Raw genomic sequence first — 22,105 nt, forward strand, 5'->3', positions numbered from 1 at the left:
ACGTGTGGTTGAGGCAGCCAAGGCTTGTAAGGGGCTGTCGTGCTTGAGAAGAAGAAGAAATAATAGAATTAGAAAATAATTTTTTTTATGGGAAAATGTAAAGATTCTCCTCAGGACGCATTCCTTTTAGCTGCATGTTTTTCTCACAAAGCTGTTGCTTGTTTATATATACATTTTAATTAATGAATATCTGATATTTGAAATTTTGCTGTTGTTTATTATATTTCAGTTAGTATATCAGCTCATATCTGTTTTATATTTATTAATAGTTAGTAAATCGTGAGATGTTTTGGGTAGTTACTGAAGTATGTTTTGAACATAACCTGTTGCGTAGGATGAGAATCATCAAACAATTCATAAAAGTAGCAAGTAAGTTTATGTAAATAAACTATGTTCTTGAATTAGTGTTCTAAAAATATCAATATTTTTATGTTAAATATTTTTACAAATTTTGCCTTTCTTTTTTAAAACAATTAAAATTATTTTCAATACTAAATTAAAATGTAATTATTAAATTTTATATGAAAATATTATAAATGAACTTAAAATGAAGACATTAGATATTGGCTGTATTTTAGGAGTACTACTATAATGATCTATAAACTTCGAATGATACAATTCAGTTTTTGTAGTGTTGTAACAAGCTCTTAAATCTATAATTTATTAGTTTTTTCATACCAATAATAATATTTTAGTTGATATATTGTGTTATTAAATTTTTTATTTAGTAATAATAAATCTTATTTGTGTTTAGGGCAGTGCAAAGAGTGTAAAAATTTCAATTCTATGTTTGCAATTATCAGTGGCTTGGGGCATGGTGCTGTGTCAAGATTAAGGCTAACATGGGAGAAACTACCATCAAAATACTCAAAACTATTTGAGGTAATTTTATAATTAATATTCTGTTTTAACAGTATTAATATGCTTACAAAATTTCTTTATTAAAAATATTAATTATATTATTCATTCCAATATTCAAAGTTTTTTTCGTTGCTGTTTGACTTTTTTGCCGTTAAAATGCACATCTAAATTGTGTTATACTTACTTTCTTATAATAGTTTTAATTTGTTCTTTAAGTAAAAAGAAGCATTATCTTAAAAAAACATGTTCTTAAAAAGAAACATTTATGTAGATTATTACAACATATATATTTATACTATTTTATGTAAAAATATTTTTTATTGGTCTTTGAAATATTTTTCATACTTACTGCGTGTTTAAATTCTAATGGATGATATTCATTATATTCATAGATATTCATTAGATCTTTTGATACATTGAAAGTATTTTAAATAATAAAACAAAAAATGCATACTAATGAAGCTTTAATTAATGAGAATTTTTTGTATCAGTCTTTGAATCATTAAATATTATGAAGTTAGAACAAACTATTCTGTATTTATACTATTTAGATACATGATTCTATGCATGATGATAAGATAACATATGATGAGATTAAAAAAACTTACTTCATTAATTTATGTTAGCAAAGGCAAAAATCTAAAGCTTCATTCTATAAAAATTCTAAACTATTTCTGCTTTTTATTTTATTTATTTGGATAAAATTGTCTTATTTTTTTATTTTGTATATTTCCACAGTAGGAAATATTTATAAAACTGAATTCATTTGTAAGAAGAACTTCGAGATTGAGGTAATTCATTTGTTGAATCAAGGCTATCTGTAAAACATGAAGTCAAACGTAATTATCAAAAGCCATGATGGTTTTGATAATGTTTAATAAAGCATTACCTTTTGCTGTTTCAATATTTACTAAAAGAGACAGTGATTTCTCTAGACTTAGGATATTAAAAGTACTTAGGATCCGGGATTTCTATATTTATGTATTCCTTTTTACTAAAAAATTACCTCCTATTTAAAATATTTATTGTATTCTTATTCTCAATCTCTTTATCCCTCTGCAATCATTCATATTCATAATATTAATCAATATAATATTACCATACATTATATTACCATTCTTAATACAGTCAAACCCCGCTATAGTGAACACGGTTTATAGTGAACTCCCGGATATAGTGAACGAAATGTTTGGTCCCGCGCCTTGCTATGCATGGATAATGCTATTTTTTGTGGATATAGTGAACCAAAAAAGTGAGGAAGTTGGATATAATGAACTTTTTTCAGTCTTCAACTTACTTTTTTTGTAATAATTTTGAAATTTCTACTTCAAAATAAATACATATACCAATTTTTAAAACCATCNACCATCTACAGAGGGTAATGTAGCGATAAGCATTTTTTCTTGTTTGCTTCTTTTATCTCACTTTTCCATCCCTAAACAAACCAAGCAGATGTTTCCAACCCAGGCAGACGATGGTGTCAGTGGGATCAATATGCATTTTCTGTCAGAGGGAATGAGCAATTATTCATTATTGGTCAAAGTGTTGGAAACTGATATGTGTTGATAAGGCCCTCATTTCAACTCCTTTTTGCTCTCAGTTCAGTTTAAAAAATCCTGCAAACAAGCATCTCAAATTTAACTATGGCGAGCAGTAAACGTAAAACGTTCTCCATTGATGATAAAATGGGCATAATCAGAAAAATTGAAAATGGATGCAATCAAGCTGATATTTGCAGGGAATATAAACTATCCAAATCTACAGTTTGTAACATATGGAGAAATAGGCAATTAATAAATTCTGCTCATGAAAAAAATTTTGATGGCAGAAAAAAGTTGAGAAAAGCAGATCACAAGGATGTTGAAGAAGCATTACTGAAGTGCTACGATTTTATGAGACTACTTTTATGTGCTCGAATGGCAGGTTAGACAGGTTTAAAAAGCGGAATAACGGAAATTCAGGAAAAATTATCTGAGAGTCGGGAAGTTTTTCCATATCTGATATTAAGGATTGCTGATCAGCTAAAGATTACTAATTTTTTTTTTGTTCTCAAGACAAATAGTAATGAAAAATAACAAATTTTTTGCTACTACGTAATATTTTTCAGTAATTTATTTGAATAATGTGTAATAAGAGCAGGGATGAGATTCTTCCGCGGATTCGCGGATTTCCGCTTTTTCTCAGATTTTTCCATTTTCCCCGCTAATTTCCGCTGAAATTTTTTTTTTGTTCAAGTTAAAATATTTTATGAGGAATTAAATTTTCCGCGGAGCGAAATTATTGAAGTCCTCATTCCTCCCTCTGAAGTTTCTCCAAAAATCATTTCCTTGGGATAAAACTGGTTGATCTTTATACAGGGATGAAATTTTTTTCGCTTTTGTCTCTCGAATTTCAGCCTTTTTATCAAAAACTCAGATTCTTTAAAAGTTTCGTTTTTTTATTTTTTATTTATTTATAAATATCCCCTTTTTTTAAAAAAAATTCAGTCGTTGAAGTCAAATTATTATATTTATTTACGATTTTCAAAGAAAAACAGAAAATTCAAACTACGTCCTAGCTGCTAATCCTTCCGCATGTTTACTTATATTAGCTATTTTCTCCGATTTCACGCAGAGAAAATAAGATTCTCCGTATTTTTTATCCGTCGGCGGGATAGCTCGTATTTTCGTAATTTAGACGTCGCTTCTTCTTGTATTCTGGAGAGAAAGCAAACAAAAAAAGCGGGAAAAAAAATAGAGGTGGATTTGTGGTGAAAATATTTATTTGCTCATTCAATTAATNTTCAATACAAGCATAGTATAAACAATCTAACTTTTGAAGAAAATCCATTTATTAATAATTAAGTTCATCTGAAATACTTAGTGGTGAACCTTTTACATCATTATCAATCTGTTTTGAAAGTTCAAGTCTAACTTTCATTATTTCCTTATTTTCTTTCCTTTGAAGTGCAGAATCTTATGCTCTTTTCTTTTTTTCTTCATCTTCTTATTCTTTTAAATCCAGATAAGGACACTATTTTAAGCTTATCCATTTTATAATAATCTAGCAAATGCAGTCGAAATATTCTACTTAAACATAAACGTATAACAAATAGAAGTTTGGGAAAACAATTTCCAAAAGTTTCAAAATTATCGTCTTATTATGCTGTTTTTTTATTAATGCTTATACCGACCTGATTTTACAAAAAACCACAATCTCACAATTTCGTATTTGTGACATTGAAGTTGCGCGACGGTTATAAAAAATATCCGAACATGATTTAAATCTTTTATTGAAAATAAATAAATAATTAAAGTGTAGAAGTGCCTCTAACACACACAACAGTAACGCGCGTAACTTTTCGTTACGTGTGTTACCTTGAATAAAATTAATTATAAAATTTTAACTATTGGCAGTTTTAATTCGAGAATTTTTTTCGTTGCATACCTTGCCTTCTTAATTTATAAAACAAAAAATTTTTAAATTTTCTTTTTTACTAAAGTTTTTACAGAAAAAAATGCAAAATTATGTTACGTGTGTTACTGGGAAATTAGACTATCTTGATTAATCGACTTTCAAGCAAGCAAAAAAACTTAGGCCAAATTAAAAAAATACATTAAACAATGATAAAAGAGTAAAATAGTTATATTTATTACTAAAAACTATTTTATTGCTCGTTAATATTTTAAGAACTCCATTGGAATATAACATAACAAAGAAGAGAACTCCTGTTAAAATTCATAGTGTTCCACCTTTTGTTAGAATTCACATAAATATTTTTTGTAATTCAAAAAACTATTTTAACTATTAAAAAATGTACATCTTCTAGATTCCGAAATTGTGTCATTTTTGATTTTGCGATAATTTTGAAAATTTAGTCACTCAGGACCACTTTTCGTGGAATCGCCCTATGAAACATTTAGACACAATATGTTATAATGTAAAGAAGTAAACTATTTTTTCTCTCAAGTTTTTAAATAATTATAACTGTCTTTAAGGGAAGCAAATTTTTCTCATAAAGTTTGTTATAGTTATTTTAAAACTTGATAGAAATTTTTTATTTTTAATTTCTAAAATGCTTTTAAACGAAAAATGTTGAGCATTTTATTTTCTATTAAAAATATTGAGCATATCTCCTTAAAATCTCTTCGTTTTAAAATTTTTTTAAATAGAATTTATTTGTTTTTCAACATAATAAGATTGCATTTTTTTCTTTCTTCCTTTTTTTCTCTCTCTTTAAATAGCCTTATTAAAAAGAGGAAAAAAATAGCCTTATTATTATAATAAGATATAATAAAAAACCCTCTGTCTAACAAAAGTAGTTACATTTTTAAGTAAAATTTAAAATCTAAGTTTAACTTGCTAGTTTAACTGTCATAAATAAAGTTTTGAGGTAGAATTTTAATACTTTTCGAAATTACAAGACTATAGATAAAAAAGGAATCTGTCTTATTATTAGTTGTTTTAACTATTAACAAACCAGACATCTTAAATGCGTCTGATTTAATTTGTAATCTCTGGTCTTGCCTCATCATTTCAAGTAGTTTTCAACCAGGTTTTTCTTTACTTTAAAAAAAGTTAAAACTTTCTTTCTTCCTTTTTTCTCTTTTTAATAGCCTTTTTAAAAAGGGAAAAAAGTAGCCTCGTTATTATTATAATGAGAAATAATAAAAAGCTCACTGTCTAACAGAAGTAGTTAAGTTCTTTAAGTAAAATTTAGAATCTGAGTTTAACTTGCAAGTTTAAGTGACATAAAGAAAGTTATAAGGTAGAATTTTAATGCTTTTCAGCATTATGAGAAAATTGATAAGAAAAAACTGCTTTATCATCAGTAGTTATAAGCATTAACCGAACAAACATGTGTCTGACTTTATTGGTATTCTCTGGTTTTGCCTCATCATTCCAAGTAATTTTCAACCAGGTATATCTATGCTTTCTTCCTAACACATAAATCAGGTTTAAAAAATAATAAGATTTCTAAAAAAAAAAAAAAAAAAAAGGTAATACTTTTTTTCCTCTTCTCATTGAAATGCTGTATAATGGAGTAATTATTTTTAAATTTCAAAACCTTCTTCTGTGATATTACAGAATATAAAATTTTTTTATTTATTATTATTATTATAAATAATGTAAAATTTATTTTAGGTGAATTTTGAAAAGCTTAGAATGGTTGCTAAAGAAATCAGAACTGTTGCAAGCATGTGTTCTGCACCATATGTAAGTTTTGTTTTTGACTTTTCAATTGTTTGTATTGTTGTAATCATCATCAAAAATCATATTAGGTATAAAATGCTGTTTTTTAATGTATTAAATTTCATGAATATTCCCTATCTTTACTCTTGGACTTTTCAAACTATATAAAGCTAATTTTTAATTATGAAAACCGAAACTTACTCACAAGAATGTTCCAGCAATATAACATTCTATGTTTAGGTTGTTGCAGATTTTAATTTTATTTTCATTTTAAAAATATGCTTTAAAGTAGCAATTTTTAGCTTGTGATTTGGTAACAGGCTATGAAATAAACTAAATTGGATTAGCCATACAAATGAATCGAAAGTAATATTTTTAATTTTTAATCTTAAGGATAAAAAAAATTAAAAAATTTAAATTAATAATTAAATAAGATGAAAAATAAAAATAGGATTTCTGATGAGTAGATTTTTTTAATATGATTATTATCTGAATGTGACAGGCAGGGAATAGTTCTGTTGTGTTTCAAAATTTTGATGCAGATTTCTTACCTACACTTTTTTTGTAATATTTTTTTTCTTCAAAAAATTAATATTTCATAATTCTACTCGTCATGTTATTAGTTTATTTCCTCCAGAAAATGCATTCCAACTTTTAGTTTCCTGAATGGTATTTATTATGAAAATCAATTAAGGCTATCATTATTATGAAAATCATTAATGAATAATGAAACACTAAAAATTAAAAGCATTTCAGGAGTTATTTTAGTTGTACTGCAGCAATACATGAAACAGCTATCTATAAATAAATTGTTCAGAATTTGAGACTTAAAGTTTAAAAAGTTTCTGTGAATATTATTTCAATTCCATTTCTTAATGATTTTTTTTCATAAAATAGCATATTAATTCTGTTAAAGAATTTTTATCTTTCCTACTGATGTCTTTAACTTAACTAATATTTTTATAGTGCTACTTCAATGGGTTATTGAAAAATTTGTTCAATTCTCTAGTTTTTTTTTTCTTATTGAATACAACATTTAGACAATAAATTCTTTTTTATTTTTATAGTAATATTTTTAGATTGGCCAAATTTTATATAACTGTCACTCTGAATGACCGAAATTGCTGGTTGTTGACTTCTACTGGTGAATGTTGACAACCATAGTCGCTTCGTTAAATGTCCGAAATATATACTACTTTTAGTTAAGTACCACAGCCTGGTATACATTGCCCAGTATGGTTTACATTTTTTTTTAAGGTTCAGTGCCACTGCCCGATATACCCTACATCAATGTTTTTTTAAGGTCAAGTGCCACTGCCCAGTATGCATTTGACCGATACTCCGAACATTGATGTTTCTCCTAATTTATCCAGAGCAGATATTATAATATTGAATAAGTTTAAGTTTAATAATAAGTAATAGTTATAAGTTTAATCTGATTATTATAATATATAATAGTTATAAGTTTATAATAGTTATAAGTAAGGCCCGGATTTTGATGACATTTGCATTTTTTTGCATTTTTGGGCATTTTTTGTCTTTTAGAGCATTTTTTTAGATTTATAGGGCATTTTTCTTTAAATTTAGGGGCGTATTTTGCATTTTAATACTTTTTTTAAAGTTTTCTGTTAAATTTTTCCAATTTTTATTATTTTTTATCAATTTTCATTATTACACTGGCTTCCAAACAATGAAGAAAATCTATAGGATATTAACAGGTGAAGCAAAATCTTTTCAAATTGAAGAAGAATTGTCAGTAAGTGAGACCGTCTTTTTCAAGTACGCACCTATAACATCAGTAGACGTTGAAAGAAGCTTCTGCAGGAATGAAAATTTACTTTCAGACAAGAGACGCTCGTTTACATTTCAAATTATCAAAAAACATTTAATAATCCAATGTAATTCTGATATTTAGTAATATTATGAGATGGAAGTTGTTATATCCATTAAAGTTTCTATACAAAATAAAAATATTTTGGTGTCAATATATTTTCCTTTTTTTGTTATTTTAGGATATAAAACATATTTTTCAAACTTTAATGAACGTAGAACAAGTATTGCATTGCTTTATATTTTTTAAATGACTCATAATAATTTTAAAGAGCAAAACATTTTTTTAATTCAATATTTTTACTTTATTTAAGGCATTTTTTGCGCAATTTTTGCATTTTTAAGGGCATTTTTTGCACTTTTTAAGGGCATTAGTTGAGATTTTTTAGGTCATCGAAATCTGGGCTCTAGTTATAAGTTTAGTTTAAGTTTATCAACGAATAAATTAATATTAAATTGAATGTAACAAATATTTTGGACATTCGCCAAAGCGACTGTGTGATAGTTGACATTCACTGATGAAAGTGGACACTCTCTTGATTTCTGTCATTCACGATAACATAACCAAATTTTTGTCATAAACTGTTTTCGTAAAATTAATCATTTGTTGTTTTCAACGTTTGTGAACATATTAAATCTATACAAAAGAGAAAAATATTTCAAGATTTTCTAAAATAAACTTTATGTTTTGAAGGATTTGTTTAACATGCTTGAAAGTGGTGGTGCGCATCCAACTGCTGCCATGGCATCCCTTAATAGCTTTGCTACAACTACAAATGCTGCAACTGTCAAGAGACGGAAAAAGAGTACTGCTCAACCAAACCCCAAAAAGATGTTTGAGGAAGTATGTCTATTTTTATTTTCTGTCATTCATTATGAAAATAATGTGTTGCTTATTTTATGATTTTTATTTTTTTTCCAGGCGCAAATGGTTCGTAGAGTTAAGGCATATTTGTCTAATTTGAAAGTTGTTACTGATGAGGATCAACTTCATGCAATGTCAAATGAATGTGAAGCTCTGATTACAGCAGGTTAGATTTCCTTCACAGTCTAAGAAAATGTGCCTCCTAACATTAAAAATCTTTGAGTTTGAATTATTTTTTACAATCGTCTTTTGTAAAATTCTATGTAAAATATTTACAAAATATTAAATATATTATGTTTGGTTCTTTTTCCTTGTGTTAATCTGATCTGAAACATCTTTTTTAACATTGTTAAAAAAATATGAAAGTTGATGTATAATTAATAAGCTAAACACAACCTTAAAATTAAAAAAGAAAAAAATTGCAAAATTATAGGCAGAATTTGTTCATTAGGTTCATTATAATCACTGTATGAAGCAAATAAATAAATAAACGACAATAAAAATAAAAGAGCATTGGATAATTGTATGCTTTTTAAATTAGTTCAATAAAAGTTTTCTCACACTTGTTTTTCCCATATAATGAATTAGGATATTTAATTACAGCAATGAGAAAAAGCTGATTTACTATCTCTTCAAAAATGTTAAATAAAAAATAATAAATCTTAATCTGTTGCTGCTTTATGTTCCTTTTAAACTAAACTACATTAAAATAATCCTATTAAAAAAGGAAAAAAAAATTTATATATATTTTTTGTACTAATTAACATGTTGAACATCTTCAGTTCACATGGCTTGCCCGTCTGACCTAAAGGATTTTCTCAGTATGTATTGCATTAATTTCTTCAAACCATTTTAGTAACGATAATAATGTAAAAAAATTAAAAGCTTTAAAAATTTACTCAAATTTTGTGTTTCTAATAATCTTGGCTTCGCCTGTCTTTGGTGACCCCGTGGTACTACGAACAAACTCAGTGCCGGTCAGTGGTGACGTGACCCCCATGGCATTCAACGTGTTAACAAAATTATACAGTAGTGAAATGTATAAACAGACAAAATGCTGTTAAGGTATTTATTAAATTATTTGAAACTGAAATGTTTAACTTTTTAATATTCTGAGTTGAAAATATTTGGCATAATTTATAAATCCAAAATATGGACATTATCTTATCCTGCTATGTTATAAATAGAGAAAAACTTTATAAATGCACAAATAACTTCAACTGCATTATTTGTGCAGTTATGCATTGTGTTTAACTATAGCATGTGATTTATATATTTGTGGCATTTTGCTTAGGGATTGGCACATTACAAGTGAGAAAACGTCAACCATCTCCAACCTTATCTGCAGCAAGCAGTAACAGCAGTTCTTCCGATATCAAAAAGGGTAGCAATAGTTCCAAATTTGGTACGTGCATAAATTATATTTTTATACTTTTGTTTTTGTGACTTATTTCCAAAGCAAAGCTACTTTTGCCTACATTAAATTCATCTTCCATACAATAAATTTCTGTAAAAGTATCAACTATCATAAAAACTATGTATTTGATATTGATATATTTACTGGCAAGTAATGATAATTATGTATGGTATCGGGCATTTTATATAGTGCTAATTTTTTGACTAATGCTTTTTTGTAGGAGCTGATTCCCCGCAGGCTGTAAGGAAGCTTCTTGCTTTATCAGACCAGAACAAAGTAAGACCACACCAGCCATTGCGTCCTCCTGTGTCAGAGTCCCCGTCCTTGTCGCCGGTGACTGGTCGTCGTTTCCATGATCCTCGTCCCAGCTTTGCTGCTGAAATGGGGAGCATAGCTGTACCTGTAGATCTCTATGCAGAAAGTTCTAGTGTGACTAGTTTTGCAGCTGCCTCTATTAAGAAATCCCAAACATCAGGTAATTGCCGAAATGCCATTATAATTTAACTATAATAAATATTTTGTTTTAATTTTTTTATCATCTATAATTTTTTACTATTACTCTCTCATTGCTTGGCACTACAGCCCATAAGTGATCTAGGCCTCCCTCACCACACATCTCATAACTTATCATTCCTCATCTTTCTTTTTAGGTCTCTCTCAACTTTCTTAAGCCATCATTTTCTGGGTTTTCTAACACTTCTCTCTTTCTTGTTAATTGATTATTACATAATTTAATAATATAATAATAATTAATTATATCATTTCATATCACTGAAATATTTTTCTTCCACAAATAAATATGAGTTTATAAATATGAAACTCATATTGAATAATATGTGTTTCATATTATAAATAATATGAGTGTCAGTTCTGTAACATGAACCTTCCTTAGTGTCGGAACACAAAATGAAAATGATGATTTTGTGTTTCAATGTGTGAAATATTCTTGTTTATTGAATCAAAAATATAGTGTACTTTTTTTGTTTGTGGTTTATTTACATTTATTCATTAATACTGACTTAGAGATCCTAAAGTTGTTTGTTTACTTTATTGTTGCTTTGTTTTCCCAGAAGTGGGATATTTTTTTAAAAATTTTTTTTAAAAAAAAAATTAAAAAAAACATTTATTCTACAGCAGACAAATGTGGTGTTACAACAATATACAACATTTAATACTAAAAATTCCTTATCGAGAAAAATTTGCTTTTTTTTTCTGTGCACGTTTCTTGCCATTATTGACAATTTGTCAATAAATGTTGAAATAGACTTAACCATCAATATGGTAAATAATAACCATTGAAATGTTGAAATAGACTTAACCATCACAAACTTGTTTTAAATATAACTGATTCATATACAGTAGAAGATCTTTGCAAACCTTTCACGTGAGGTTTTGCATTAATTAGAATCTTGTCATCTGTAGATCTTTTCATATTAAACTTAACTACTAAACCTGGCAATATATATATCTAGACGAATCAATAAAGGCTTTAAAATAATTTTTAAGTAAAAAATATGTTAAAACATAAAAATATACACTTAATTATTTATTCTTTGCAAAAAGAAAATGAAATCATTAAAGGCGTTAGAAATAAAATCCAACAACTTTATCAAGTTTGGTTTGGCATGGTTAGGAATTGTAAAGCTAATGTGGTTTATGAAGAATTGTGGTTTTTAGAATTGTGTTAAATAGATTTTCTACTGTTATGAAAATTTTATGAAAAACTTAACAGGAAGTGCAAATTTTTTTAATTAATTTTCCTTTTGTTTACATTGTAAAAATGTTTGATAAGTTTTTTTAAAACCTATTAAATGATGCTTCATTTGAAGTTATATCATTTAGAACTGTGATAATCTTGATATAACATTTGTTTTCAAATTTTTGTGTGGAAATTTATTTATTGTATGTTTTCTTAAATTATCATATTAATTAATAAATTTTAAATTTGATTATTAATAAAAATGTAGTTTGAATATTTATATCAAAAAAAATTATACTCTTCGTTGGTTGTTGATTTGGGCATTATGAATGCCTTCTTTGCATGCATGTTAAATGTATAATCTTTAAATTTTGTTACAATCTGTGTCTGGAATATTTATGCAATATTCAATAGTTTTTAATTGTATTTAAATTACTGATTTTATTTAATTCTTTATTGTGATATTGAATATTTTTTAGGTTCTGTTACCTCATCTGATAGTTATCACTTGCAACATGCCGATACCGATTCAGGAATTTGTTCTGCAAGTTTCGACAGCCGTAGCAACAGCTCTACTGGTTCAACTAACTCGCCACCACACCTAAAGAGGCATGCATCTGGTATGTTGATGTTTTAATCTTTTATGCCACATGCCAGTTAGTCTTAACTAGTTCATTATGATTTCAATGTTTTTTCTTTTTTAACTTCTCAGGTCCAAGTGGGTCTCACAGCATGAAAAAATTCTCAGAATAAGTGTTATCATTCCATGTTGTACTGTGGATCAATGTAAGTAGCGTTCAGTTTTCAAAATTTTGGTCTGAATTCATTAATGTGAAGAGACTCGTGTAGTCTACTCTAATGAATACAGGCTTGATATTGTACCACAGATTTTATTTTTGAGGATAATAATAATCTGTTTTTCAAATAATAATAAGGATAGTTTTTTTCATGTGAAATGAATGATCTGATCTAGTTTTACTTAAATTACTTTATCTTTTACTTAAATTAAATCAACAATTCCATCAATATTAAGTAAACAATCCCAAGAAACTGAAGCGGTAAGATATTACTTAATTAAAAATGTCATTGTTCAACATGGTGTGTAGCATTGTTAAAAAGTGCTTAAAGGTGCTTATTTTAGATTTTTGTTATTTAAAAGCCCTTAAAGGTGCTTTTTCATTGGGTGTTTTTAAAAGTGCTTCATTTTCTCTTTTCGAAAATGAGATTTTGTTCTAATACTTGCTTTTCAAATGGTTCTATTCAACTTTTTCACAATTCATTCAACCACAATCTATTTCAGCATACCGTCGGACCATAGCGTATCAAAGCTTCAATTATTTTACGTGTTTGATGAGAAACTTGCGAGTCCGTGTGTGCATATATACTGAGCTGGGTTCGGTGATATTATTGCACTCTCATGTGCAACTCTGCATTTTGCAAGATATTCTCAATTTTAGGCTTCATTTTCCATCCTCTGATTTCAAAACGAAAAATCTCTTGATCATTTTTTAAAGGCTAATCTAATCAGGAAAAAAAGAGTTCTTTGTCAGAAACTAGTTATTTTATCATGATCATGAAAAGTCTTTGAAAATTATTTTGCATTTTGTTAATGTATATAGTGCTTAAAAATATTTTTTGAGTGCTTAAAAAACATTTAAAAGGTGCTTATTTTCTTGTTGAAAGATTTGGCTACGCACCCTGTTACATCAACAATTCCATCAATATTGAAGCGGTAAGATATTACTCGATTAAAAATTTCATTGTTCAAAAATATACAAATCGGAAATAACAGTCGATAAGGCGTCCATTTTTAAGACTTGTCAGAGCTGAATGAGAAGAAACAAAAGTGATTTATAATGTAATAACTTAAGTTGCCGAGGAGGAAAAATAAAAGTGAGATCTAAGAAGGAGAAAATAAAGGAAAGATAAAGAGAAATCTGTTTGTTACTCTGTAATTACAGAGTGCTATAAGTTATAAAAAATTTATTGAATTTAATCTCTTTATGTAATATTTAAATGGATTTTTAAAATTATTTAATACTTGAATTCTTCACAAATACATTGTTGCCACAGGCTACTAAAATGCAACTATTTTCAGGAAAAGGAAACTATTGGGAGACTTTTCTGTACTCCTAGCGATATATATATATATTTTAAAGCATAAATTGGGTGGATAATCTGCACCCCACAAGATAGTTTTTGAACGCAGTTAACTTTTATTTTCTTAAAAAATAAAAAATGTTGAAAATTTTTAATTGCAAATTTGAGTCTTCACTTTTTAATCCATTCAATCTCCACAGACTCCATTGTGAGTCTATTTCATTTCTCGATCGCCTTTTCAATGATTATAACTATGAAATTCCGCGTGATTTAAAAAAAAAATTTTTAATACCATATTACAATGCGTGAATTTAGAATTTGAGTAATCACTTGTCATGTGTATATATATATATATATATATATATATATATCTGAATAAAGAATAATTATCCTAAGATAAAAATTATTCTTTATATTTGTCTATATATGTGTCTACATATATAGACTTTATATGTCTACACACATATATATGCGTATATATATATATATATATATATATTTACGTTTATATAAAAATTATCATATTTGCCACCAACTTGACTGAAGGGATCATGGTATATGACAATTAAGTCATTAACAAAATTTTAGTCATATTTTTGATGAATATTTGTTCTTATTTAGGCAACTATTTTCTGAGTTTTTGGCTACTATTTTCATGTTTTAGGCTACTAAAAGCAACTATTTTGTTCATTTTTTTTGTGGCAGCCCTGCAAATAGCAAAGTGATATTGTCTATAGTCTTATGATATATAAATATTATTTATTTCAGGTGACTGTTAAGTAGTTAGAATCTCATTTTTAGATGTCCCATGGACTGTCTCAGGCGGTTCATCTAGTCGCCCAAGTGTACAAGGGTGCAATAATCTCTGCAAGACGCTATTCACCCAATTAGATATCTGGAAGTGTTGTCCTCCTTATAGACATACGAATTTTGTGTTGTCACCAAAGATACTGTCTGTAGCACTAAAATTGTGATTTAAATGTTTGTTTGGTAAGTTATTTGTAACATAAATCAATCAAAATGTGTACAGCTGCACTATCGTGATGTGTTCCAAATCGAACGACGGTATTGAATTTTGAATTTTTTCATTTTTATATGACTGTACAGAGTTATGAAGTGTTTTTGTTAGGGAATACAAAAGAAAAATTGAAAAATTTGATAATTTACTCTGTGATGTGTGTCTTTTCAGATTTATATATATTTTTAGAATTGTCATGATTTCTTCTTTATAAACATTTTCACTGGTGCAATGTAGAAAATTTGCTTAGTAAAATTTACCTTCATATTTTGCATTTTTTGAAGATGTTATTAACTTAATAATAAAAATCATGCAATCCTGTTCCTAATACCATGATGGTTAGAAAATTGAATTAATAATTAAAAAAAAATTTTTTTTTTCATTTATTGGTTAAATTTTTTTTTTTTTACTATATTAAATATATTATGTTAATGGAAAGAAGTTATATAAATGCTTGAGTGGTAAACTTTGGAAATTATTCTTCTAGAAATTTTAATATACAGCCATACTTAAAAACAAATGTTTTAGAATGAAAATAGATTAACGCCTACGGATATATCGTGATTAATGCGCCATAATAGATCATCTTAGATTATAATTGTGAGAGGAGCAATGTCATATTTTTTACTAGCAATCTAATCCTAATGAAGAGCTGAGTTTTTTTTATTTGCGAAAAAGTGTTAAATGTATTAATATTTAGAATTGTTTGTAATATATAAGGGATTTTTGAGTCGTAATTTTTCATGTTATTTTTAGAAAAATTAAGATAAAAGTGAAGCAAAAAAAAATTAATTTTGAATTTCAAGAATGCATTTTTAAATGTACTATGATTTGTCTACACTAGTTCATTGTAAGAAATCCAGAATTGTTTGAATTCATTGTTGGAAAAAAATCTCAGACTAACTTAAGAGATTATAAAGTAATAAATGATAAACTACTTACTAATAACATGAATCATCATCCAAATTTTATAATATTTATTGCTTTTTTATATAATCTTTCTGTAACAAACATTGTGAAATATTAAGCAGTAAACTATTACTATTCTAAAATATTAGTTATACTATTTTGATTTGCATGTATATTAGTTATTAAATTTATTAAGTCCTGTTTCATAGGTTAAATTCTGGAATTTTTTCAATAAACTAGCATTATGTGAAAATTTAAAAAAAATGTTAATAGACGATTTTTGTTTTGTATTTATTTTCTGTTTTTTATGTTTTCAATAATAAATAAACGGGGACTGACTGTACGTATAAAACTTGAGCTTAGACTGTTAAGGAATGAGACTTACCGGCATTATTATTAGGAAAATTATGAATATAGTCATCTTATTTTTTATAATTTTGATCTAATTTTTTATAAGTCTGTAAAGCTCACCTAAAAGTGAGTCTACAAATTATTTGTACATATACATTTACCAAAGAGTGAAATTGATATAATTAAAATTTATATTCTATTTTAAGATTGAATCGTTATCCCTATTCCTGTTTCTAATATGTTTTTGTATCATACGTATAGTTATGTAAATAATTACCTTTTTAGCATATTTTGAATGATTATTAAAAATATACTCGAATAGAGATCAGATTTTTATTTTTAATGTTAAATATCTTATATGTATACACATGTGAATTGGATACCTAAAGTGGTGTGAATTGAGAAGCATTATGCATACTGCATTTTTTTTTTTTTAAATGAAAAGTGCTGTTTTTTAAAGAAAGTGATATTCATTAGCTTTAATGAAGTTTTGAAAAAGTATTTTTGCACTACTATTTGTATTTTTTTTAATATTATTTTTTTGCACAAAACTAGTTTTACAAGTAAATTAACATTTGTAAATGGTTATGTTTTAATTTTTAATGAAAAGTATGTTGCTTTCTTGAATAATTTATCATATTAATTGTATGATAATTTTATTTGTGAACTGATTTTCTATCTCAAATTATTGAAAAGGAAAATTGCATATCGTTCACCTTTTTTTAATCTAGTTCTTTGTTTTGTTTTATATTTGGCTTTACGTTATAGTAAAGTGAATTTTATTTTTTTTGATGTGTTAGTAAGATCTTTTTGTCATTATGTAAGTATGAAGTAATTTAAAATACTATAATTTCCTTTTAAAGTTTTAACTTTTATTGATATTGATTCATATAAATGTTTTTTTTCGTTTATTTAAAATGAAAGTAAAGAAATCTAAGATCCTAACGATTCAAGTGAATAATGAACATCTTGGTGATTTGCGAAATTCGCAAATTGATCACCAACAACAGCCAAAAGTGCAGATCTGCCACTTTGGCAATTGACAGAATCTTTATAAAAAAAATTTATTCTTTTAGTATTAAGAATGCAGTCAAGGTCAGGCATTTTGGAGAATGATTTCTAACATAGGGTTTTCGAACAAAACAGATTAATTGATTCATTAATGAAATTTACAAATGAATTTAAAAATACTGAATATATCAATTTATTTTTATTTTGCAATTCTGAAACTTTTAGTTTTATTCAGCAGTCTGGAATAAATATTTAAATGAAATAATTTTACTTCTTAAATTATTCGAATAATTTAAATATCCTTTTGTTTTTGAATTTAAATTCCATCAATTTAAATACCATCAATTGTATTCAAATTGAAAAAAATGTAGATGGAATTGTGTAGTGTATAACTGTGTAATGTAATATTAACTAATCACTTTAAACATTAATTACTTTTCATTATAGAGCTATTAATCCACATACTAGTTATATTGAGGTTTTGGTTGCTGTTTTTTGCATAGATGCAAGATTTCATTTCTGAATGTTGGGCTAATTATTGCTTTTCTGATTAACGAAGAAATTAAAATAATATTAATTATTTAATCACTCGCTGACACCAGATTCACACCCCTTTCTTCACACTAAATGTTTTTCCAAACATTTAACGACTATTGATTTTTTGTAGTTTTATTTCTGTTTAAGATAAACACTTGATAGGTTGGAAGGTAAAAGAGTAAATAAATAAATAAAAGTTGATTGTAGTATAAACCATGCCTTTTTGTTTAATTTATCATTTGGATGAGTGTTAGATTTGGGTGTATGCAGTTTGATGTTATCTTATATTTACTTTGTCTAAATNGCAGTGGGGACATGTGAGGGAATGACATATTGGTATATTTTAATTACTTCACACTAAATGTTTTTCCAAACATTTAACGACTAATGATTTTTTGTAGTTTTATTTCTGTTTAAGATAAACACTTGATAGGTTGGAAGGTAAAAAAGTAAATAAATAAATAAAAGTTGATTGTAGTATAAACCATGCCTTTTTGTTTAATTTATCATTTGAATGAGTGTTGGATTTGGGTGTATGCAGTTTGATGTTATCTTATATTTACTTTGTCTAAATCAATAGTTTTTCTGTCTAGATAAATTTTTCTGATTAATTTGTTAGCAAAACCCTTAATTTTTTTTCATGTTGTCCCTAATTTTTTGTACCATCACATTTCTGAAAACCTGGCCCTTAAATTCAAAGTAGTTATTTAAATGTTTTTCTGAATTCTAATTTTTAATCATTTTACAATAAACCTTCCAGGAGTCACACAAATAAAAAAAAATTATGAGAATAAATATATAATATGGAATGTGGTTTAAATGTTTAGGTTTATGTCTAGAAAAATAATTCTACAACTATTATTTGGTAAAACATCATAGAAGTTTTCATATTTATCATTGGAAAATATCTTAGTTGAATTTTTTACATGTAATGGAATTATATAAAGTACTTATAAATACTATGAACTCTCCAAGTTTCACACAAATAAGCAAATTTGGGAGAATAAATATAACTAATAAATATAATAAATTGTATGGAATATGGTTTATATGTTTAAGTTAATCTCCAGAAAAATAATTCTGCAACTATTATTTCGTAAAACGTTGTTTTCGTAAAACGTTGTTTGTCACTAGAAAATATCTTGGTTGAATTTTCTTATGCATAATGGAATTATATAAAATGCTCATAAATACAGATAGATCTTGCTAACTCATTAGAATTTGTAAATATGCAAATTTATTTAAAAAGGATTTATTGCACTTTTATTACAATATGGACTGTTAAATTAAGAGTAAATTTTATGTTTATCATAGTATTATGATCATTTAAAAGATTGTGTGAATGCATTTTCTGTCACTTCATCTTTTGTCAATAAGTTATTTTATATTTAACTTAATATATTGAATTGGTTTGTAAAACTTTTACTGAAAAGTAAGATTCTTCCATGTTTTATGATAGTTAGTAAGCATAATTTCTGTAACAAATTTTCACTTATCAGTGTTAGTTGTTCATTTGAATGTAAAATATTTAAGAAATATATTTAAAAAAAAAAGTTATAAGTTAAGTTATTATACCACCCAATTTTTTTTACAAAAATATGCTTTAAGTTGCTTGAATATTGCGTTGTCTGGTAAGTTTACGACAATTTTGTATACATGCTATATCTGAAATATTGAACGCAAGACAAAATTTAGAGAATTGTGATGAGAACTTGCTACTCAGACAAATTAAAGACAGCAACTGAACAAAAACATTCAGAAACATGCACAGGCTTATGTTTCTTTGATTACTCGGAACTCGTAATTTGTAGCTAGGGGCATTTTACCCCATACTCTAGACTGCAAGCCCTCAGATTTTCATTTATTTCAATCTTTGCAAAGTGATATCCTATATGAAAAACTTGAGATGCTCTGGAAAGGCAGACTTTTAAAATTATGGAAATAGGTTTTCGAAATTAAATGAACCTTATTTTAATGTATGAATTATGATTAAGGATATCAGAATTTTACTGTCATGTGTTAATTAACTTTTAAAAGTCAGCATAAACTTTCCTCCGTGTTTTATATTTAAATATATATATATTTATAGACAGCTGATGTGTTGAAATTATAAATTTAAAAAAATAAATAAAACATGTAACTCTGTACCACACAATCTGTGATTTTTACATTCAGGAAATCAATTTTAAGAGAATTAACTATTCTTTATTTTTTAATTTTGATTTGAAAATTATTATTTGGAATGAAATGTATGCATTTTGCAGTTTATTTTGTTTGTTGTTATTGCGTGTTAATGTAAGAGATAATGGTACAAATAAATTTTGGGCAAAAATATACATCGTTGGCCCTGCAAGTAAATCCATCTTGGAAGAAAGAATTGTTTTTAAAAATTATTAATGTTTTTGCCCTTTTCCCTATGTGCTTGAATAGGTAGATCAAACTCCCATGATTTGCAGCACAATGTGTGTGTGTTTAGCACAAAATTGAAAGTGAGAAGCTTTAATTCTTGGAGCTTTTTTGACGTGATTGAGTGTTTCATATAAAATTGAACATTAAAATTGATTGTATGTGGTGCCAAGACATTTGAAAGCTCAAAATGAATCAGTATTGATAATTCGATGTTGAGTCGATATTTATTTGTATGTAATAATATTATGTATTGTTGTGCATTTGTTTTGTGTGTGACGAATCTCATCTTCCTACCTCTTATTTGATATGCATAGACATATCAATTGATTCATAAATCGATATGAAGAGCTAAAACTCATTAACCAATTGATAATTGAAATATATGAATTGATTTTTGACATCATGAACTATATTTGAATACCTCTTATTATTGCAATATTTTTGCATTTTTAACCTATCATTTTCGGCTTAATAGTCATAAGCTTTTAGTCCTTTCAAGATTTCACAAATGCTTAACTCCTTTACACAATTTTCCTTCATAATAACACAGGAAAGCAAGTCTACTCTGCTAAAAAACATACAATTTATGCGACTTTTTATATTAATAATGTAATATGATATTAACAGTTCTCATTGCATATCATTAATAATATTTTATAAATTATGAAGTTACTTGTGTTATAGGGCATAACTTTTTGTTTTGGAAAATATTTTTATTGAAATTAAATTTTGTCGGGTTTTAAAAAATAAACTGAAATTTGTTTTGAACATATATTACTCATATCAAAGTGATAAATCTTAGCTATTTGTTTTTTTCTTCAGAAATAGTTATGCTAAGAGAAAGATTGTAATATTCCAGCTTATTTTCAATATATATATATATATATATATTCATGTCAATTACCATAAATATTAAACTAAAATGAAGTATATATTTCAATATTGTAATCATAATTGGTCTGTTAGTAGTACAATAATTTAAAAAAAAATAATAATGCTCTTCATATTTGAATATTTGTACCACAAAAACTTTAGTCTGTGATGCCGTTTGTTTACTAGATCTTGCTTTTCTTTTTTTCATTATTGTATACTTTGAAATTAAATTATAAACTAAAATTTTTAGAAGTTTGTAGTGGCTTGTATATTGCAAAGTCATATTGTGAAGCATATAACCCATCTGCTGCAATATTGATATATTCTTTTACCTTTTTACCAGTTGTGCACTAAAAAGAAGCGTGATAAACGTTAAATGTATGTGAACTGTATAAAAAAAAAAACAGCAAAATTCCTTTGTATATATATATATCCTGAAGCTTGTTTTTTATCTGTGAAAATAAATATGATTTCGAAAGAAAAAAAATCTTAAGTTTTTTTTTTAACACCCTTAATCTTTAATTCACTGTTTCTTTAATCTTTTGATAAAGAGAACTTTTAAAATATCATTGATAGGGCTCATATGCAGTGAAAACTCTTGGGAGCGACCACTCTCCCTTCCAGAGTAAAATGGTCGTTGAGGAAAGTTGATTGTACTGTAGGGAACCGATTATCCGGAACGATCGGGACCATCGATATTCCGGATAACTGATTTTTCCGGTTTTCTGAATCGCTAAAAAAAGCCGTTTTAGTTATTGTTAAAACCAACTAAACAAAAGAAAAATTGGAAATAATCTTAAAAAGAAGAAAAAACGATGAAGTAATACACTAATGATTATTTCCAAAATGATGGTAAGGTAAACATCTTTCAAAAAAGAACGAAAAATCCTAAAATCTTATGAGGAAAAAAAAATTTTTTTTTAGAAGTAGCGGGAAAATTTATCGAATTTCGTTCCGGTTTTTTGGTTTTCCGGTTTTCTGATTTCCGGATAACGGGTTCTGTACTGTATTAAGAAGTTACTGTCAGAGACAACATTGTTATTGAAGTTTCAT

At 26.7% G+C, this 22,105-nt stretch overlaps 1 protein-coding gene across 1 annotated transcript in view; it reads left to right on the forward strand.

Annotated features, from left to right (window-relative positions):
• Positions 1-15,090, forward strand: part of LOC107441590 (rap guanine nucleotide exchange factor 2) — a 137,693-nt gene extending 122,603 nt beyond the window's left edge. Inside the window, exons 17-26 of the mRNA XM_043040036.2 lie at positions 270-369; positions 755-882; positions 5,986-6,057; positions 8,558-8,707; positions 8,786-8,894; positions 10,023-10,133; positions 10,366-10,620; positions 12,324-12,464; positions 12,557-12,630; positions 14,713-15,090. Coding sequence (XP_042895970.1) covers positions 270-369; positions 755-882; positions 5,986-6,057; positions 8,558-8,707; positions 8,786-8,894; positions 10,023-10,133; positions 10,366-10,620; positions 12,324-12,464; positions 12,557-12,597 — 1,107 coding nt within the window. The 3' untranslated portion in view covers positions 12,598-12,630; positions 14,713-15,090. The remainder of the gene's footprint in view (positions 1-269; positions 370-754; positions 883-5,985; positions 6,058-8,557; positions 8,708-8,785; positions 8,895-10,022; positions 10,134-10,365; positions 10,621-12,323; positions 12,465-12,556; positions 12,631-14,712) is intronic.
• The last annotated feature ends 7,015 nt before the right edge of the window (positions 15,091-22,105 follow it).

This window comes from Parasteatoda tepidariorum, chromosome 4 (assembly GCF_043381705.1).
Source record: "Parasteatoda tepidariorum isolate YZ-2023 chromosome 4, CAS_Ptep_4.0, whole genome shotgun sequence".
In the NCBI taxonomy this organism is placed as follows: domain Eukaryota; kingdom Metazoa; phylum Arthropoda; class Arachnida; order Araneae; family Theridiidae; genus Parasteatoda; species Parasteatoda tepidariorum.